Consider the following 20,886-nt stretch of genomic DNA (forward strand, 5'->3'; position numbering starts at 1 on the left):
CCTGAGTGTCATGTGGTGCACCACATGACACTCAGGTGAATCACACACCTTAAGATCACACACCTTGACCGCACATCTGTGATGACATCCACAGTAAGCACAAAGTTATCAGTAAGCAGATAACAGGTGGAGCCATGCAGCTTTCCTTTAGCTCCATCACTCTGGACTACTACCCTTTCCTTTCCCAGGAATATTATGGAAATTTTCTGGGAATTTTATGACAATTTTATAGCAATTTTCTGTCATATTTATGGAAATTTTCCTGCAATTTTATGGCAATTTTCCTGGAAGTAAATGGATGAATGTTATATGAATTTGCGAGGGATTTTCCATGAAAGTTTCAAGGACAAAAAGAAAATTTCCAGGAAAGTTGTGACTTACCATCTTTGTTGTCTGGAGTTTCAGCATCTCTGTCTGTGCTGCTGCCACTCCCTGAAGTCACCGAGTATCCCTCCCTCAGCTCCCCCTGCGTGTTCATATCTGCATTTTAAACACTTTAACAGCACATCTCTCAGAAATGCAAATGATGATAAAATTTGAAACACAGGAAACTTTTACAGAATCAAATGGCTTATCAAAAACAGCATGTCAGATCACCTTAGAGGCAAATCTGCAGATACAAGTATGAAATAAGTCTATCATAAATAAGCCCTGGGGAGTTAGACACAGAGTGTTGGGAATCACAGTTGTCAGCTGGCTGGGGACTGATCTCTTGAATAACCTAAAGAGCAATAGAAAAGAGTGCAGTAAAGAAAGAGCAATAAAGACGTATGTAATTTTCATATTATCACAGGATTTGTTTAAAATGACTAAATGCAGCCCGCTGTGAATTTGTCACCTTAAGCCACTGCTCAGTCTGTGCTTTGCTCTTCAGGCCCAGCACAATGACTTAACCTCCTACTGGGATGATCTTCAACTTGTACTCTTTACTCTTTAGCTGTTCTTATTTGTAGACCACCATGCAGCCCAGCAGACTCAAATCAAGAAGAATCGTTTGCTCCTCGGAGCTCTTATAGCACTGCGACAGTCAAAATCCACGTGTTACCTTAGTGATCCTACAAATTCTGATAACAGGCCTCAGCGGAGCAGTTTAACATGTACTGTACTGTGTAGAATTGTATTTATTCCAAAACATGCTGTTCTGTCATAATAGAACCCTTAGTATCGGTACTGTCCACAATGTTTTTTTAAAATACCTCATAATCCATTTATTGTTCAGCACACAGCTTATAATAGCCTTCTTTATCACAGAGATAAATGATGTCTACCTGACCCTCAAATGATTTTCTAAGGTGATGTATTCAAGAGACAGATGACAAGCCTGATAATACGGTATTTACACATCCCTTGGTTATCAGAAACATTACTAAATGGTTCAATGGGCCACTTCTCAAACCAGTGGGTGTCCAGTTATTAGTTATTGATGAATAAAAGCTTTTGATGGTGGAGACACAAATGTATCAGATCACAGTCAGGCAGAAATAAGCTCAAACCAATCATATATTTTCTGTTCTGAATCCAAAACAATCCGCTCTCCCAGCTATTTGATCAAGTAAGAAAAATCACAGGTGTAATTAAAAACATTAAAAGAACAGTGCAACATTGCAAGAAATGGAAAAAATTTCACTTTACTGTAAAGAGTTTAGAGATTAGAATACTGATACCACTCGCATGTCTACTATTTGCAAATTAACTGAAATAGAAATGTAAAAACAACAAGCTATGGTCTGAGAGAGTGTTATGAGTTGTCACTTGCCTATTTCTTGGCAAACAGCTGATTGATTAAATCACCTGTTTTCTGTGTAACATCTCTGCTGATTGCCAGGCAATCTCATTGGTTTAAATATTTACAGCACATAACTGCTATAAAACCACAAATTGTTGTTTCACATTACATCCCAATTACTGTATACGTTGTCCATATCATTTTCAATTCAGTTCAATTCAATTTTATTTATATAGCACCAATTACAGTCAAATTTTCTCAAGAACCTTTACAGAACAAGGACCATAAAATACACAATTTGATACATACATGATAAGACAGATGATACATGCAAAGTACAACTAACATGGAAACTGATTATAGTTTACTGCTATGGTGTACGGCTCTGGCATTAAATATACTACATATATAGCTGGTGGTAAATTCAAAAATATGTAGATGACCAAATCAAGTATAGTAAGGGCAATGCGGAATAGATTGGTGGAAATGGGCAGCTGGAAGCAGTGGGCTGGAGGAAAGTCAGCAGCAGCATCCCACAGATGGAGATTAGGCCAGTTGGTGGGAGAACAACCACACATCTGAAGCATCCAGCTCTGGGACCAGGGACACTCGGAGAAAGGACACAGGGAGAAACAGAGTGAATGTAATGCAATAATGGTATATATAGTAAATACATAGGTAGTTAGAGAAGGGCTCAGTGCATCAAGAGAGGTTCCCCAGCAGCCTAGGCCTATAGCAGCATAACTAGGGGCAAACTAAAGAACGTCGAGAGGGGAAGTCAGTTGTGCAAATGAAAACACCAGCTCACCCCGTCAGGGTCCCCCAGTCAGCCCTAACTATAAGCTTTGTCGAAAAGGAAGGTTTTAAGCCTGGTCTTAAAAATAGAGAGGGTGTCCGCCTCCCGAACCCAAATTGGGAGCTGCTTCCACAGGAGAGGCGCCTGACAACTGAAGGGTCTGCCTCCCATTCTACTTTTAGAGATTCTAGGAACAAGAAGTAAGCCTGCAGTCTGAGAGCGAAGAGTTCTGCTAGGATAATATGGTACTATCAGGTCTTTAAGATATGATGGAGATTGGTTGTTAACAGCTTTATATGTCAGAAGAAGGATTTTGAATTCTATTCTAGATTTAACAGGAAGCCAATGAAGAGAAACCAATATAGGAGAAATATGATCTCTCTTGCTAACTCCCGTCAGTACTCTGGCTGCAGCGCTTTGGATCAGCTGTAGATGTTTCAGAGAGCTATTGGGACAACCTGATAATAAGGAATTACAATAGTCAAGCCTAGAAGTAACAAATGCATGGACTAGTTTTTCTGCATCACTCTGAGACAGGATGTTCCTGATTTTTACAATATTTCTCAGGTGGAAAAAGGAAGTCCTACAGATTTGTTTTATGTGTGAGTCATTGATATCTGTTATGGATACATCAATATCACTGAATATGTTGTCCAATAAATGATGACATGAAAACGTTCTCTTACAGAACATAATACAGAAAAAGATGCTTGGGGTATTAAAGAAACTGTGTCTTTATATAGTCTGTTCCACAGAACAGGTCAGACTCCATTATTTTTAACACTCTCATCAATATCATCATAAATACAGAACATATATCAGTTCATATTATATTTCATTAGAAACATATATATCCAACATGTGCTATATTTTATTGGAAGCAAAACAAAAAAATGAAAAAAGCAATCTATTGCACATTTTATCAGCTCAGAGGTGTCTGTAATTTCCCTCACAGGATGCAGCCCCACTCTTGATCTATGACACTAACGCACCATTTAATCAAAGTTGTGTTTTCTCATGGTTTTACATTCTGATCAATCCACCAGCAGGTCTAGTGAAATGCTCAGTAGGATAAAGCTGCCATGAAAGAAACACTTTGCTTCCAGTAAAAAGGAAATTAGCTAATATTGCTTGGCAATAAAGTGGTCTTTCAGGGGATAAAACTGAATAACTAGTCCATTAAATTGCAAGGATTCATCAATAGTCGAGATGTCTCAATATCGCAAGCTGTTACACAAACACTGCAAGTAGTGTGGAAAGCACTTAAAATAAGCAGTTTTCCTTTTTTCATTACTCAGTATTAGTCCCTGTCTCATCAGTGTGTGTTTTCTATCTTGTTATATGATGTCTAGACAGCTGTATTATGAATTCAAGTAAACTGCTATTGCTCACAGTGGTTTATTTGACATCCTATGTAGGGCCAGTGGGTCTTGTTTAGCTCAGGCAAAATAGAAGGATATGATTAGCACGGATTAAGAAGACCAGTGGATAGAATTGGATAAGAACACTTCAGCTCTTTTAAAGGTTCATTTTAGTATAGAAGCCAGCGTTGGCATCACAGTTGTGGGAAAATGTATGTTTCAGTGAAGGACACTGTAGCGTGGTGGATGTCTGCTGATATGACAACTTGATCCCAGATTCTCTTCCCATATGTCCCACACCCAGTATTCCACAGCACACTTACTGCTGCATTGCAAAAACACCGCACTGTATTTCATAGAGTACTGCAGTGTGGTCACTTCAAAAATCAGATTTGTTACGTTCACTTTGATAATATAATATATAATATAATATAATCATATCCTTTAACATGTACTTGTAGTCATGTGAGACTGTAAGTAGCACATTAGCAGTGCCATCACTTGCACAGCCAATTGCATTAGCTCAACCTGGGCTCAGAAGGAAAAATCTAAATCCCCCAGACAGATAATCACAGCAAGCTGACTGGAGGCTTTCAGTGAATGTGTGTGCATGCCATGTAAATGGTGGAGTTTATACAGGGTCTCTAATCCATTATATAGTATGAGTCAACTACTGAGAGGCCACTCTGAACATGGAGATTATGTGGGACCAGATTGACCTAAGAATGCCTTTGACCATCTGCACAGACTGGATGTGTACATCATTAGGCAGTAAAATGCTCCTTTAAATTTATAGATAATTGTATTGTGGAGTGCGCTTGCTTCAGAGAGTTATCTTTATTCTAACCTCACCTTTCTCAATAGATCTGCCTGCATATATTTCATGAGCACAACATGACTTAGCTGCTGGTAGCTTGAGACAAGCTCCTGCATGCCTTCTCCTCTTCCAGTCATTCATTTATTACCCCTAAAACCACAAACAGCCCAAACACCCACACACCATGCCCTCTTCTATGGCGTATAGCACGAGCTCCGTACAAAGATCTCTTATGAGCCTCTTCTGGACACAAGCACTGAACTGTTAGGTTTGTGTACGTGTGTGTGCTGAAGCGAAAATGTACCCAAAATCAAGTGTTTATGTCAAGGTTTTTAACGGGGCTGTTTGTGTAGTAGGATTTGCATGGAAATGTTGTTTTTCCTCTTCATGGCATAAGCCTAATGTGCTGGTTATTATTTGCTTAATTAGAAACTCTTGATATTATTGCTTAATCAGTTAATGAGGCCAGGAGAGACAGCACTGTCTATTCAGAAGCTAAGGACAGCACTCAAAAGCAGGGCTAGAGAAAGCTTTTGTTGCCTGTTGAATAGGAGAAGTTCACCAGTCCACAAGTGGTAATTAACTAATTTTAATCAGGCGGCAATGGCCCTTAATTAAGTTCTTTTTGTTATGTGTGTTCATGTGTTTAAAAACAACTCCCAAGTACAGCCTGGACAAATCAGCTTCATTTATTGCTAGCATGTTCCACAATTGCTGCCACACCAAAGACATAATCAGTTTTAACGATAAATAGACACAAGAACGCGACACAGAATTAAACAGTCTATACCATTAAGCAAATGTGTCCTTCGCAAAGCAATTAAGTATGACAGCATAGAGTAGCACCACAAGGTGAAACTTGAAGTCCTCTTGCAAAAGGATTCCTGATTATCACACAGTTACACACAGTCATGTGCATAACGTCGCTGTAAAAATGAGACAGAGCACTAAAGTCAGTGCAGGGGTGGTTTAGAAGCTGCACCCCTAATAATAAGGATACTTGGCTCAAAGAAATCCAGGAAAGTGGTGGAATTAGTGAAAAAGGTCCACACTTCTCTCTTGAAATACAAAAAGTAATTACATGTGTTTTTTTTAAAGGAGTTCGGGTCTCAATAGTTAATTTCACATCTGCTCATGTGTGTCACAGTGGGGATTACAAGATCGTTGTTCCATTAAGAAGGTAATGAGGCTTAAAGGGGAAAATGCTTTGGGGGCGTTTGCTTGATTGACAGATGATGTTATCCCACCTGGGTGAGTGTTAAAAACTAATCTGGGCTTAAGAAAAGTCGGTTTGTTTTTTTAGACTATGATTCTAGCATGTATAGATGGTGTTGTAGGCAGTTCCAGCTGATTCTTTTTTTTTAGTCACACCTACATGCACATGCTTCACCAACACAACTTTCCGGGTGTGGCTCTGCTTTCACTGGTATATGTACAGCTTTAGTTTTACAAATTCTGTCTTTCTTGTTTCCTATTCAGCTCTGGCAACACTGGATGAAGAAGGAGGAGGTGAGTTCATGTCGTCTCTGTGGATAAAGTCCAGAGGCTTTATCATCCCATGCTGGAGCTCCCTGGAACATGCATAAATAAAATATGTTAAGCATCCATGACATACATTTCAGTCACACACATAAGACTAAACAGCTGATACACATGTCCCAGTTATCATCATGACTTACATAATCATGGTATGTAGATGGTTATTTTTTCAATGTAAACTGTTACTGAAACAGCCTGATAATAATTTCTAGACTGACTAAAACCTACTGATAAATCTTTTAAACCCAACAATGGTCTAAACAAAGTAGAGGACAGCTGTACTGAGAACAGGAATACAGCTCAAAGAATGATAAAATATCCATGTTCTACAACTCTAGAATACAGCATGAATCATATTTTCCCTTTTTCTTACCCTGAAATCTGTTACACAACAGTTACACGGAGACATGCACTAAAGGGAGCCTTTGTGCACGCTCTCTCTTCTCCTGTCTCTTTCTCACTGTTCTGCAACATTCGTCGTGTCCCTGGAGATGTGATGTTATGAGCAAAGTGTGAAGAAACAGTAGAGCCTGTACAACAAGGTCCACCCTGGAGCTGAGATTCCTAAAGCACTGACAACTTTGCAATGATGTCATGTTTTCTCGATGTTCCAAAATCCTGAAACGATGGGGCAAACGGCATTGGAGCCGTAAGTGTAACCGCTGTACTTAAAAGATGCAACTAAAAATAAATTGTTGCATAGAAATTGAAGGACGTGCCTAAAAATACTCAGGGAAGAACATGTGAAGAGTGGAAAGTTTCACTAGGAAGCAGCTGTTACTTCAGGAAACACAGGAACACGTCTCCCGATTTTGACCACAAGGTCCATAGTAAATGAAACATGAATACAAAGTAGAATTTTCTTCCCTGGAATAGTCAACCAGGAGCGATGTGACCTGACGTAACAGTCCTTTCTCAATAGCACAAGTGCAAGTTGTGTCTCCAAGCAGTCACACTTTCCAGCTTCAGTGGTTTTAGTTTTAGATAACAGAAACCTAGTATTTCTTTCTGAGTCAACACACTGTTGCTCTTAGTATTTTGCTACTTTGAGATGGGATTTTTAAATCTATGCTTGAAGGAAGATGTGCAGAAGTCAAAAGGAGTGAGCACCTACAGTTTATTTTTCTGAAATTCTAACATTTTAGTACACACTGTAGGCACAGTTAAAGAAAACTGCCTACTGTCTATATCTCAGTCAACAACAAAAATGTCATTTAAAACATCAACAAAATTAAAAAATTCCACAAATGGAAAGTAACTAAGCACAGTTACTGTACTGTACTTAGCTACAGTTTTGAGATATTTGTACTTTACATTAGTATTTCCAATTTATGCTACTTTATTTCCACTCTGTTACATTTCTATTTTATTTTCTACTCCACTACATTTATCTATCAGCTTTATTTAGTCTGAGGATGAAGATTTAACACACTGGATAGTATAATAAGCTTTTAAAGTCCAACACATTGTTAAAAATTAAACCAGTGAATTCTGACCAAATGTCTGGCTTCTGACATCTCACAAAAAGCAGTGTGTAGTCTGGTCACATTTCAGTTATCTGAATTGTAAGCTGCTCTACCAAATACTGATTTTTCCCGCTTAATGTCCCTCTGAGTTTCATTTTAATAAATGTTCAAATGATCCAAGATCTGATTTAAAAAAAAAAAAAAGATTAGAGAAAAGTCGCAAAATTGAAAACAGGCTGGTCTATCAGAACTTTGTTTTTTCTTTTTTCCTCTCCCATTAATCATCTGATGAACCCTCAGATTTGTCTGTCCTTGTTAATGAAACTGGATATATGGTTGTTTAAACTCGTTCCACCAGCAGCAGTTACAATAGTAGCATGCTGCTCACATAATGATGCTTGACCATTAATAATCCAATGGTGTCATACATAATAACATGGCAGTCAGAGGGACCAAACTAGTATTTTAATACTTTTATTATACTATGCTACTAAATGGGGTTTTACTTGTAATGCAGTACTTTTACACTGCTGGATTTGTACTCTTATTTTATTAAAATATCAAAACATTTTCTGTCCAGTTTTTCTGTCTGTAGATTTTCATTTTTAATCTCCACATCCAGTTTTTCTTTCTGGAGATTTTCATTTTTTTTTTCATTTTTTGGTAAGAAGTTGGAGAAAGGAAGTTTAGAACATCCAGCTCCAGCAACCCACCTTCTTCCTCTTCTCTTTCTTTACTTTTTTTTTTACCATTTTCTCCTCCTCTCTCGCTCTTGAAACAGCAGAAGAATCTCTTCTTCTGCTGTTTCTTAGCGTTACTTACCAACTGGAGATCATCATTTTTAGAGTCCATTTGGTAAGAAGTTGGAGAAAGGAAGTTTAGAACATCCAGCTCCAGCAACCCACCTTCTTCCTCTTCTCTTTCTTTACTTTTTTTTTTACCATTTTCTCCTCCTCTCTCGCTCTTGAAACAGCAGAAGAATCTCTTCTTCTGCTGTTTCTTAGCGTTACTTACCAACTGGAGATCATCATTTTTAGCTTCCATTTGGTAAGAAGTTGGAGAAAGGAAGTTTAGAACATCCAGCTCCAGCAACCCACCTTCTTCCTCTTCTCTTTCTTTACTTTTTTTTTACCATTTTCTCCTCCTCTCTCGCTCTTGAAACAGCAGAAGAATCTCTTCTTCTGCTGTTTCTTAGCATTACTTACCAACTGGAGATCATCATTTTTAGCTTCCATTTGGTAAGAAGTTGGAGAAAGGAAGTTTAGAACATCCAGCTCCAGCAACCCACCTTCTTCCTCTTCTCTTTCTTTACTTTTTTACCATTTTCTCCTCCTCTCTCACTCTTGAAACAGCAGAAGAATCTCTTCTTCTGCTGTTTCTTAGCGTTACTTACCAACTGGAGATCATCATTTTTAGCTTCCATTTGGTAAGAAGTTGGAGAAAGGAAGTTTAGAACATCCAGCTCCAGCAACCCACCTTCTTCCTCTTCTCTTTCTTTACTTTTTTTTTACAATTTTCTCCTCCTCTCTCGCTCTTGAAACAGCAGAAGAATCTCTTCTTCTGCTGTTTCTTAGCGTTACTTACCAACTGGAGATCATCATTTTTAGCTTCCATTTGGTAAGAAGTTGGAGAAAGGAAGTTTAGAACATCCAGCTCCAGCAACCCACCTTCTTCCTCTTCTCTTTCTTTACTTTGTTTTTTACCATTTTCTCCTCTTCTCTCGCTCTTGAAACAGCAGAAGAATCTCTTCTGCTGTTTCTTAGCGTTACTTACCAACTGGAGATCATCATTTTTAGCTTCCATTTGGTAAGACGTTTGAGAAAGGAAGTTTAGAACATCCAGCTCCAGCAACCCACCTTCTTCCTCTTCTCTTTCTTTACTTTTTTTTTTACCATTTTCTCCTCCTCTCTCGCTCTTGAAACAGCAGAAGAATCTCTTCTTCTGCTGTTTCTTAGCGTTACTTACCAACTGGAGATCATCATTTTTAGCTTCCATTTGGTAAGAAGTTGGAGAAAGGAAGTTTAGAACATCCAGCTCCAGCAACCCACCTTCTTCCTCTTCTCTTTCTTTACTTTTTTTTACCATTTTCTCCTCCTCTCTCGCTCTTGAAACAGCAGAAGAATCTCTTCTTCTGCTGTTTCTTAGCGTTACTTACCAACTGGAGATCATCATTTTTAGCTTCCATTTGGTAAGAAGTTGGAGAAAGGAAGTTTAGAACATCCAGCTCCAGCAACCCACCTTCTTCCTCTTCTCTTTCTTTACTTTTTTTTACCATTTTCTCCTCCTCTCTCGCTCTTGAAACAGCAGAAGAATCTCTTCTTCTGCTGTTTCTTAGCGTTACTTACCAACTGGAGATCATCATTTTTAGCTTCCATTTGGTAAGAAGTTGGAGAAAGGAAGTTTAGAACATCCAGCTCCAGCAACCCACCTTCTTCCTCTTCTCTTTCTTTACTTTTTTTTTACCATTTTCTCCTCCTCTCTCGCTCTTGAAACAGCAGAAGAATCTCTTCTTCTGCTGTTTCTTAGCGTTACTTACCAACTGGAGATCATTATTTTTAGCTTCCATTTGGTAAGAAGTTGGAGAAAGGAAGTTTAGAACATCCAGCTCCAGCACCCCACCTTCTTCCTCTTCTCTTTCTTTACTTTTTTTTTTACCATTCTCTCCTCCTCTTTCACTCTTGAAACAGCAGAAGAATCTCTTCTTCTGCTGTTTCTTAGCGTTACTTACCAACTGGAGATCATCATTTTTAGTGTCCATTTGGTAAGAAGTTGGAGAAAGGAAGTTTAGAACATCCAGCTCCAGCAACCCACCTTCTTCCTCTTCTCTTTCTTTACTTTTTTTTTACCATTTTCTCCTCTTCTCTCGCTCTTGAAACAGCAGAAGAATCTCTTCTGCTGTTTTTTAGCGTTACTTACCAACTGGAGATCATCATTTTTAGCTTCCATTTGGTAAGACGTTTGAGAAAGGAAGTTTAGAACATCCAGCTCCAGCAACCCACCTTCTTCCTCTTCTCTTTCTTTACTTTTTTTTTACCATTTTCTCCTCCTCTCTCGCTCTTGAAACAGCAGAAGAATCTCTTCTTCTGCTGTTTCTTAGCGTTACTTACCAACTGGAGATCATCATTTTTAGCTTCCATTTGGTAAGAAGTTGGAGAAAGGAAGTTTAGAACATCCAGCTCCAGCAACCCACCTTCTTCCTCTTCTCTTTCTTTACTTTTTTTTTACCATTTTCTCCTCCTCTCTCGCTCTTGAAACAGCAGAAGAATCTCTTCTTCTGCTGTTTCTTAGCGTTACTTACCAACTGGAGATCATCATTTTTAGCTTCCATTTGGTAAGAAGTTTGAGAAAGGAAGTTTAGAACATCCAGCTCCAGCAACCCACCTTCTTCCTCTTCTCTTCCTTTACTTTTTTTTTACCATTTTCTCCTCCTCTCTCGCTCTTGAAACAGCAGAAGAATCTCTTCTTCTGCTGTTTCTTAGCGTTACTTACCAACTGGAGATCATCATTTTTAGCTTCCATTTGGTAAGAAGTTGGAGAAAGGAAGTTTAGAACATCCAGCTCCAGCAACCCACCTTCTTCCTCTTCTCTTTCTTTACTTTTTTTTTACCATTTTCTCCTCCTCTCTCGCTCTTGAAACAGCAGAAGAATCTCTTCTTCTGCTGTTTCTTAGCGTTACTTACCAACTGGAGATCATCATTTTTAGCTTCCATTTGGTAAGAAGTTGGAGAAAGGAAGTTTAGAACATCCAGCTCCAGCAACCCACCTTCTTCCTCTTGTCTTTCTTTACTTTTTTTTTACCATTTTCTCCTCCTCTCTCGCTCTTGAAGCAGCAGAAGAATCTCTTCTTCTGCCGTTTCTTAGCGTTACTTACCAACTGGAGATCATCATTTTTAGCTTCCAGATCCAGTTTTTCTGAGTTCTTTCTTGTTCCAGCAGAGCCCAAAATTCCTCTTCAGCCAATTCCTTTTTCAGCTCCAGCTCTTGATTTTCAAGCTGGAGATCTCTGACTTTCTCCTCCAGTTGTTTCATGCCCTTTGTCAGAAGGACTTTCTCTGCCTGGAGGTTTTTGCACCTCTGCCCCAGTTCATGTAGCTTTTTCACTTCCCCCATCTTGGGAGTGTTTTGGTTTGCTGGTTCTGGGGCCTCGTCCAACAGCTGGTCGGGCTGTTCGTTGGCCTCCAGCAAATCTCCTATTGGGTTCTCCAGAAGATCTTCTAGCTTGCTACTTTTGTCCTGGTCAGAGTCACAACCTTTGTCGTTTTGTCCACGAGAGGTGTTTTTCTTCTTCTTTCCTGGCATTGTACCGTCAAAGCAAAGGTGATGCCAATCAAATAAATTCCACAAAAATATTACTCAGCAGGTTGAGTTTCTGTCTCAAACAAGGGTCTTTGTCTACAGTTGGTCGTTCGGTCTCGCGAATCCTGTGGTTGAATACTCAGTAAATCCTAAGTACATCGCTGGATGGGAATCCGAGAATGACCAATCTCCGATTTGTTCAACCTTTTTATACTTTTGGAAAGGGTTGGACATCATTGTGATGTCATCATATGTATGATGTCATCAAACATGTAATGGCATCAAATTATGACATCATACACCAACGGAATTTTCATGTTCTTGCCTACCAAATAATGCACCACCTACTGGCAACAAAAGGCAAAGCTATGGGCCCCAAAACGAGCCCAAAAACATTTCAATTGACCTCAAACTCGATGCTGCACTTCCTCTAATGCTCAGCGACAAACCTGTTGAGTTTGAAGTGGACTGGACACAAAGTTGTCAAGATACATGAAGACAACACACATATAGAGACTTGATAGAGACACCTGGATAATAAGTTGGACTGGTCTAAAAATATTGACCTCATCTACAAATAGGGGCAGAGCCTCTTTTGCCTCATTAGACATCTGCAGTAAGATGCTGCAGATGTTTTATCAGTCTGTGGTACCAAGTGTCCTGTTTTATGCTGCAGTCTGCTGGCTGCCTCTTTATTTGAGCTCACAACTAAGTTCAGAAACTCTAAGTTGACTTAGCAAGTTGAAAACCAGTAACATGTGGCTGCTTAGCAATTGAAAAGATCAGATAAAACTGTATTAATATTGAAATGAAAATCTTGTGCAACATATTGCTCAGAAAAATCCAAAAGGCAAATGAAATGCATGGCTGAAAAAGTAGAAAAGCAATAAGACACACACACACACACACACACACACATAGGTGTGTGTAGGTGTGTGTGTGTGTATGTGTGTGTATCCTCCACCCTTTAAAACCTACTGCCAACTGTGCCTGCAATGTGAATTCCCACTGATCCTGTTTCCTGTCGAGCCTGATGAAAAACTCCCAAAATGACACAGCAACGGTTTTGTGCGTGTGTGTGTGTGTGTGTGTGTGTGTGTGTGTGTGTGTGTGTGTGTGTGTGTGTGTGTGTGTGTGTGTGTGTGTGGCGCTGTATGTGATTTTCTGTGCTTTCTGACTAGTGTAATAAACCTGTCTCCGTGTGCATTTGCACTTGCCCATTTACATTATTGCACGGGGGGGCTGAACAAAACAGAAGTCTCTATGGCAAGCAGAAAATCACGCTCTTGTGCCCTCAGTGCTTATCTCCTTACAGCTCCTCTTTCTCATCTGCTGGGAAAAATGAATACAGCAGCAGAGAGGCCAAATGTGGTGAAGCTGCAAGCTGATAGGTTATGTGCATGATAAATGAACTTTGGCTAACCCAGACATAAGAGAATGGGAAATAAAAAGCATTCATACACCCTACCTGACAGTTTGTATAAGGCAGCTTTGTGCTTCACTTGCTGCTCATTAAAAGATTCCAACCGGACTCGAAATAGCAGCTCCGTTCAGCTGGACAATGACAAATAATAGGCCACTGTGCCTGATGCTAACAATTACTGGGACCAATTTTATAGTAATGAAACAACAGCTGTGCTTGAAGGAGCATTACTGGGCCCATTTATTAATTGAACACCATCATTTTGTTACTTCTATGTCTTCCTTCCTTCCTCCTTTCATTGCTTTCTGTCTCTCCTTCCATTACTTCCTGCTGATGTAGAAGTTGGAAACCTGAATCATGCCGTTCTGCTTGTTGCTGTTGGGCAGAGAAACCAATGCTTGAGTGCAACAGCTCTACTCAGCAGCAAAAGGATTTTCACAACTGTGAATATCACAATCTTACAATATCATCTGAGGCTAGGGGGACCAGGCTGAGCTCTTAAATGGTCTGTGCTTCTTAGCCAACTGACATTGAGTGGCAGAAATGCTGGGCCAAAAACAACTAAAGAAGTGTTCACTACATCCAGAGTCATCACTGCAGGAAACATTCTAATAGTGTTCCTTGAGCTTAAAGTAGTTTTGAATGTATTTTTTCTAAAATTTTCGTCCCTATGTATACTTTTTAAAATGCAGTTCAAGTTAACAGCTTTACTGTACGTGTTCAGCAGCCCAGCATGGACTGGATGTAATCATATAATGTGCTGAAATCCTGACATCAAACTCTGTAGGTGACCTGATAGCTGCAATCAGTGATAAAATAAATCGGGAAAATTTGAGAGGAATCGAATAAAATCTAAATGTAGTTTAAAAAATAAATAAAAGGCAACTGTGCTAAGAGTTTTTTAAGGCCCTTTGAGTTCAAACAAGCCCTCTCGCCTCTGATTTAGCACTTGCAGATATTATATGACCTTGATGAGTGAAAAAAGGACTAAAATACAGTCTTTTAATGAGATCTGACTGAGGCCGAAATCAATGGGAGGTGATTCAAAGGTGGAAAGTAATTACGCTTTTTGGCAAAAAAAAAAAAAAAAGTAAAAACTGGCTAGCGTGTCTGTTGGTGATGTATATAAAATAGCTTCATATTCCACTACTACAGCTGCTGTGAGAGCTTTTACATCTGAGGTCCATGCACATATTCACACACTCACACACACAAAAATGAAAACCTACACTTGTGGCTGCAGACTGCGGAGGAAGTTGTCAATGTGGTCCTGTGACATGTCCCCCTCTACCTGAGCCAGGTAAGTGTACAGTTTCGTAAAGGTAACGAATGGGATCCTTGCAGCACTGCCTTCCTCGTCCTCTGTCAGAATCTCACAGGCAAATTTCAGAGTACCCATCAGGTTCTGAGAAAGTGTATTTCGAGACACATGAGAATCAGTCTGAGGAATTTTAAACAAAAAAAATAACAAAAAAGAGACACACAAACACAAAAGCATGCAATGAAGGACATCCCCACCCCATCTGAGCATTAGAAAAACTCTACAGATACATTTACATGCACATAGGCCAGCTAAAGATAGTAAAAAAAAAACAACTGCCCAGCCCAGCTAGAACAAGACTGCCCTCATGTGGTTAAAGTGGTCTACAGACTCATAGCAGCATCCGATCCAAAACTACTGACACTGAGCACATACTGATGTTAATGCTTAGCTGCATTTGCTTTTGCAGACACTAAGTCATCTCATGTAAAGTTCTTGATGCTTAAAAAAATCTCTTTGATCTGTCTACTGCTCTATCTGCATCTTTAAAGCAAAATCATTGGCTTAACAGCTCGACAAAGATTCACATCATCTAAAAAGGATTTATCCTGTCATTCTCTACGGAGCTCCAGGATTCCGATGAAGAAGGATCATGGATGTCTGGATCTTGTCTCTAGGAGGCTGGAGTGTGAGATGAACAAACACTGGGCTGCTTGAGGATCTCCAGCTGTGCATGGTCTCACAGTAGGTTTTAATGCTCAAACGGAGTGGAATAAAGTGGCATTAGCATTTATATCTGGCCTTATGTAACATCTCACCCCTGCTAGAGCACTGCAGCCCAGGGCAAAAAACTCCATCCAGTCGATATCTGAGCCAAAGCTGCCTAGCGACAGCAGGGTCTTCAGCTGATCCATGGGTAGACACAGACCCTTCCATTTCTCCGCAAGTTCCTCCTTGCTGCAAATTTTCTTGGGGGCCAGCTGTGATTGGGTGTGGAAAGTAGGAGAAAGAACCAAGTTAGTCACTTCACCAGATGACTCCATCAAATCATGGCAAATTATTCTGTATTATCTGATTAAATTAACAGGAGTATTGAGACTGGAGGGTCTCACAGCTGTGCATACTTATGCACTCTTTTACTTATGGTAAGCCCTTATGTATAAGTTAATTTCCACTCCAAGCTGGTAGATTTGCTCGCAACATTAACACTAATGTGTATTTGTGGCCATTACATTGACACACTTTTCTTAGATTGTTTTTACATTTTCTAATGCAAACACAGTTTAACATGTTGCAAAATTTTATAAACCCAAGACAGACAGAGAGCGGCATTTTTGCAAGGCCAGGACTGTGTCTTAAGTGTTGGCCTTTAAGGAAATATTAATAATTCGATTGTTTTTATGAATCCACACCAAGATGCCAGTAAATGCCCCAGGTGAGATAAAATAGGTTTTGCAATAATATGCAACTTTAATGATCCACATGGGGTCACAGCAACATTGCAATATTCAGAAACACACAGAAATAATAAGAGTAAGCAAAGACTGGATATTAAACTCAATGCAATTAATACTTACGCTCAGGAGAGCACATAAGGTAATCAATTACAGAATGTGGCCTTTACAGGAAATGTAAATTCAAAACAGTAAATCACATTAGAAAATTATGCAATACAGTTTATGCATTTCATTTCTTTTACCAGCAGCACTATAAAGAAAATGATTAAGTGATAAATTCTGCGGGTTTATGAGAGAGCACCTGTTTGTGGAGGGTCTTCAGTAGACCTGGAGTCAGCCCAGTGTCTGTCTTCTGGGTGGCAACATTCATCTCCAGCCTGTCCTTGACAGGTAGACATTCTCCTTTAGACAGCGCATTGAAGTATCTGGGAGAGGACACATTCACATTATTAGCACACATATATTATTAAAGACCATGCTTAGCTTTACCCTGCTTGTTATTCATCTCGCCTGTGTCCCAAACCTACCGTTCCAACAATGTGATAAAAGGAGACCATGTATAATGAATCATAAATTGGGTTTAGTCCAATTTAATGGCTTCTCATGAGTGCTGTATGCTGGATAAATCACCCCCCAAAGTCAATCATCATAAGCTGTGGTTTCGTTTGTGAAAAGTTTCCGAGTCATGCTGTCGCTTATCTTCCTCCAATAGTTAAATAATGTTTTGTAATAAATTCAGAGGCAGTATGACTTTCAGGATCTCTGAGAGGCAACAGAGCCCGGTGTTACTTTAATAGCATATAAACACCTTTAAACCCAGGAGACACTTGAATTGTTTTTGTGTTTTTTGTGGGGTTTTTTTTTTTTGCTTTTTTTTTACTTCACCATATGACTCACTTTATTGTTTATTGAGGATAGGCCAGCCCTTGGTGGTAAAAAAAAAAAAAAACAACAAAAAAAAAAAAAACTGAATATTTCAATTTCATCCAGCACTTTAATTGTGTTTTTTCTTTGTTGAGGAAAGTCTGATCGTTTAACCGCCATGGTAACATGGAATCCCCTGGGATCTAATTACAGCCAATCAATGCAAAAATAAGACATGTGCAGGTGAGAAGGGCCTGCCTTTTAATACAGCGATGTTGCCTGGAGACACTGTGGGCTCTGTTTATGCTATAGTTTGACAGAATAAGACTGGAATTAAACACAACCACATGTCTACCCAAACCACCGTTGACACAGATTAAAACTTACGCCGCAGACCACAGCAGAACATCCTTGGGCTGTGTTCGGATGGCTGCCTTGGTGAAGTTTTTGAGGATGTCTGGCAGCTGGGGAGGGATGTTGATTTGCTGGGCACAATAGAATGTCTCTGGAACAACCATGGCTGCAATATGAACATTGCAAATATAGTCCAATTAGAGGATGAAATGCAATAGAAAGGAGTTCCAAGAGGAAATAAAAATGCGACAGCTCCCTGACTGCTAAAATGTCCCCACACTGACAATAATAAAAAAAAATCATTAACAAAAAATTCAGTTCTGGTTGCTGAGACCTAATTTAGCAACCCGATGCTACTGTCTCACCATGGAAGCTGGAAAGGAATATGGAGACCATGAAAACAACATGTTTCAAAGAGGCAAGATCAGAAAGCTGCAGGTACATTTCCTGGTAGTAGGCTGTTCCTCTATGATAAAAGGAGTCATGGGGAGAAGATCCCATTCGCACAGCAAGAGATATGGATACTATCAGAAATTTTAGGGAATGAGAAACAGAGAAATAAAGGAAAAGGCTGTCAGTGTTAATGCCAGTGACTCTGGTGTTAACCACCTGAATTTTTGGGGCTAGAAGAAACGAATAAAGGAATAAATTTAAAGACAATGTGTTAGGTATAAGCTTAAGGGCAAAGTGGTAAACTGGTGTAACATGCAAAGATCTAACTAAGCCCTGACAATACCTGGGGTTAAAGCAGGCTCATCTGTTTTATACCTCAGGTATACTCTGGTCGAGTCCAGTTAATACCTTGTTTTGATTTTTGTTTTTTTTCACACCCTGATGATGCAACCTTATCTAGGACAATCACTTAAATGCCCTTGGAAAGTAGTCAAGTATAAACTATAATCAATCATGAGCTGAAAAAATATATTAGTGGATTTGTACAAATAAATTAGTCCTGCTGCCAGCAAGTTTTCTTAACATCATGACTGACAAAAATCTGACATTTTAATCTCAAACTTAATACCTCACAAATACAGTGTCAAAACGGTCAAGTTTCTAACTAAATGAAAACACGATTTGCCACATGACCATCTAATTAACTTTACACATATGTTGATTTTTGCCTTAGTTTATTTAATGTACTTTGGTGTGGATGTACCCTTCAAAGTAAAGCCATTTGTACTGTCACAACACATAATGTTATGCTCACAAAGATCGCTTTTTGAAAAAGCTGAATATTCTGTCAGTGCAGTTTGACAGGATTTTAAGATACTCAAAAAATGGCCTATTTTGGGGTACAAAGTCTGCATTATTTCAGTAAACTGTGAACATATTTTCATTTTTTTCCCCTTTTGTAAGTCTATTTTATGTGAAATGGCAACACAGACTATAGCATCATATTGAGATATTGCCTTTAGCCTTGATGTGATTAACTCAATTATTGGTCAAATAAAGTGATTGTGTATAGTCTTCTTACTTTTTTCAAAATTTAAATTAGAAAGAAGCTGGACATTGAAATCCAAAGTTACTGATGAAAAACGCAGTGCCTATAAAAAGTATTCAGACTTCTAAGAGTTTTTTTCTCCCTTTTATTGTTTTTTAACATTGAAATATGCTCAATTTAATTTGGATTTTTGGACAAGATATTACAAAAAAGACTCTTTCATCTCCAAGTGAAGTCAGATTTCTACAAAGTAATACCAATTAATTAAAAATATAAGATAAGAGATTGCATAGATTGCATAAGTATTCAGGCACAGATGCAGCAAATTGGTGCTAGAGGTTACTCAGTTAGTGAAATGTAGATCATCTGAGTGCAGCGAATGGGTCTCAAGTGATTGTAGTATAAAGACACCTGTATCTGGAAGGTCCAGTCACTGGTGAATCAGTCCTGAATATACACTGTGATTAGGCATAGCATTACGACCACTGACAAATGAAGTTTGTAACACTGATTATCTCTTCATCATGGCAACAGTTAGTGGGTTGGATATATTTGGCAGCAAGTGAACATGCTAACCCCTGTGCACCACCGAAAGCGCCAACAATGGGCATGTGAGCATCAAAACTGGACCATGGAGCAATAGAAGAAGGTGGTGTGGTCTGATATATCATGTTTTCTGTTACATCACGTGGATGGCCAGGTGCGTGTGTGTTGCTTACCTGGGGTACACATGACACCAGGATGCACTATGGGAAGAAGGTAAGCTGACGGAGGCAGTGTGGTGCTTTGGGCAATGTTCTGCTGGGAAACCTTGGGTCCTGCCATCCATGTGGATGTTACTTTGACATTTACCACCGACCTAAGCATTGTTGCAGACCATGTACACCCTTTCAAGGAAACGGTAATCCTTACTGGCTGTGGCCTCTTTCAGCAGGATAATGTGTCATGCCACAAAGCAAAAATTGTTCAAGAATGGTTTGAGGACCACAGCAACAAGTTTGAGGTGTTGATTTGGCCTCCAAATTCCCCAGATCTCAATCTAGTCGAGCATCTGTGTGGGATGTGCTGGACAAACAAGTCCAATCCATGGAGGTCCCACCTCACAACTTACAGGACTTAAAGAATCTGCTACTAACATCTTGGTGCCAGATACCACAGCACACCTTCAGGGGTCTAGCAGAGCCCATGCCTCGACGGGTCGGGGCTGTTCTGGCAGCAAAAGGGGGACCATCACAACATTATGCAGGTTGTCATAATGTTATGTCTGATCGGTGTAAGTACTCAGATTTATTACACTCTGCATAAAGTAGCCTATAAGTCAGGAAATGGAAACAGGAAAATCTGCTACAGCTTTAATATGATAGCAATTCAGCTGAAACACTAATTTATCCAAATTAATAACATCTTCCCATAGTTTCTTATGTGCTACGCTAATTTATTTGTATGCAGCACTAAATACAATTATACAATTATGCTTAACGTTTCCTAATATTAAGAGGTTGTTGTTTAGTCATAATGCTCACGGCCCAACATCGATTAATACACTAAAAACAACAACAACAATAATAAATAATAATAATGATAAGAAAGAAAAACTTACCTGTACTAATGAATGAATATGTTGTTAGCTTAAACTTGTTTATTTATGCTTCGCTCCTAACGTTTGTACTGTAGCGTTCGTCGCATAGCAACGGAGGTCTTCTTCTTCTTCTTCTATTCTGCTGCTGCTTCTAGTGGACCATGCAGTGCATTATTGCCCCCTCTGGTTACGAGAATGGACCAAGCACACTACTTTTTAACCGTGTTTCCAGAATAAAATAAGAGCCAGTTATTGCTAATTTCCACCTACTCCTCTTCTGAACGTTATATTAACGCTCGTCTGTCGTCGCCTATCGACCCAGGTACCTGCAGACCCCAAGAATAAACTGCTGTAGGAAGCAAACTTCACTGCAAACCTTACTAAACTTCTTCTCAAAACATAATTGCTTTTGAAATAAATGTAATCTTTTAAAAAAAAAAAAAAAAAAATTCAAATGTTAATTTTGATATTCTGTATAATTAATGTCATCCATAACTATATTGTAT

General features: G+C 39.2%; 1 protein-coding gene across 2 annotated transcripts; it reads right to left on the reverse strand.

Moving 5' to 3' along the window:
* Positions 1 to 5,373: 5,373 nt before the first annotated feature.
* Positions 5,374 to 20,514, reverse strand: ropn1l (rhophilin associated tail protein 1-like). 2 transcript variants are annotated; one of them, XM_055006934.1, is made up of 6 exons: positions 20,402 to 20,514; positions 17,394 to 17,526; positions 16,444 to 16,567; positions 15,504 to 15,665; positions 14,654 to 14,829; positions 5,374 to 6,271 (listed from the first exon to the last, which is right to left on the reverse strand). In XM_055006934.1, exons 2-6 carry the CDS (start codon positions 17,522 to 17,524, stop codon positions 6,172 to 6,174), a joined length of 693 nt encoding a protein of 230 aa, XP_054862909.1. In that variant the 5' UTR covers positions 17,525 to 17,526; positions 20,402 to 20,514; the 3' UTR covers positions 5,374 to 6,171. The 2 variants fall into 2 exon arrangements, with proteins under 2 accessions (XP_054862909.1, XP_023127847.1); XM_023272079.3 differs by lacking the exon at positions 5,374 to 6,271 and adding an exon at positions 8,983 to 13,799.
* Positions 20,515 to 20,886: the final 372 nt, after the last annotated feature.

Source organism: Amphiprion ocellaris, chromosome 22 (genome assembly GCF_022539595.1).
Source record: "Amphiprion ocellaris isolate individual 3 ecotype Okinawa chromosome 22, ASM2253959v1, whole genome shotgun sequence".
Classification (NCBI taxonomy): Eukaryota; Metazoa; Chordata; class Actinopteri; family Pomacentridae; genus Amphiprion; species Amphiprion ocellaris.

Bases quoted from the DNA above. Each gene is read 5' to 3' on its own strand.
- ropn1l (XM_055006934.1), bottom strand. From the start codon at position 17,524: ATGGTTGTTCCAGAGACATTCTATTGTGCCCAGCAAATCAACATCCCT. The intron at 16,568-17,393 runs GTAAGTTTTAAT...GTCCTCTCCCAG, and splicing joins GTTCTGCTGTGGTCTGCGGC to ATACTTCAATGCGCTGTCTA. The intron at 15,666-16,443 runs GTGCTCTCTCAT...ACCCAATCACAG, and splicing joins TGAAGACCCTCCACAAACAG to CTGGCCCCCAAGAAAATTTG.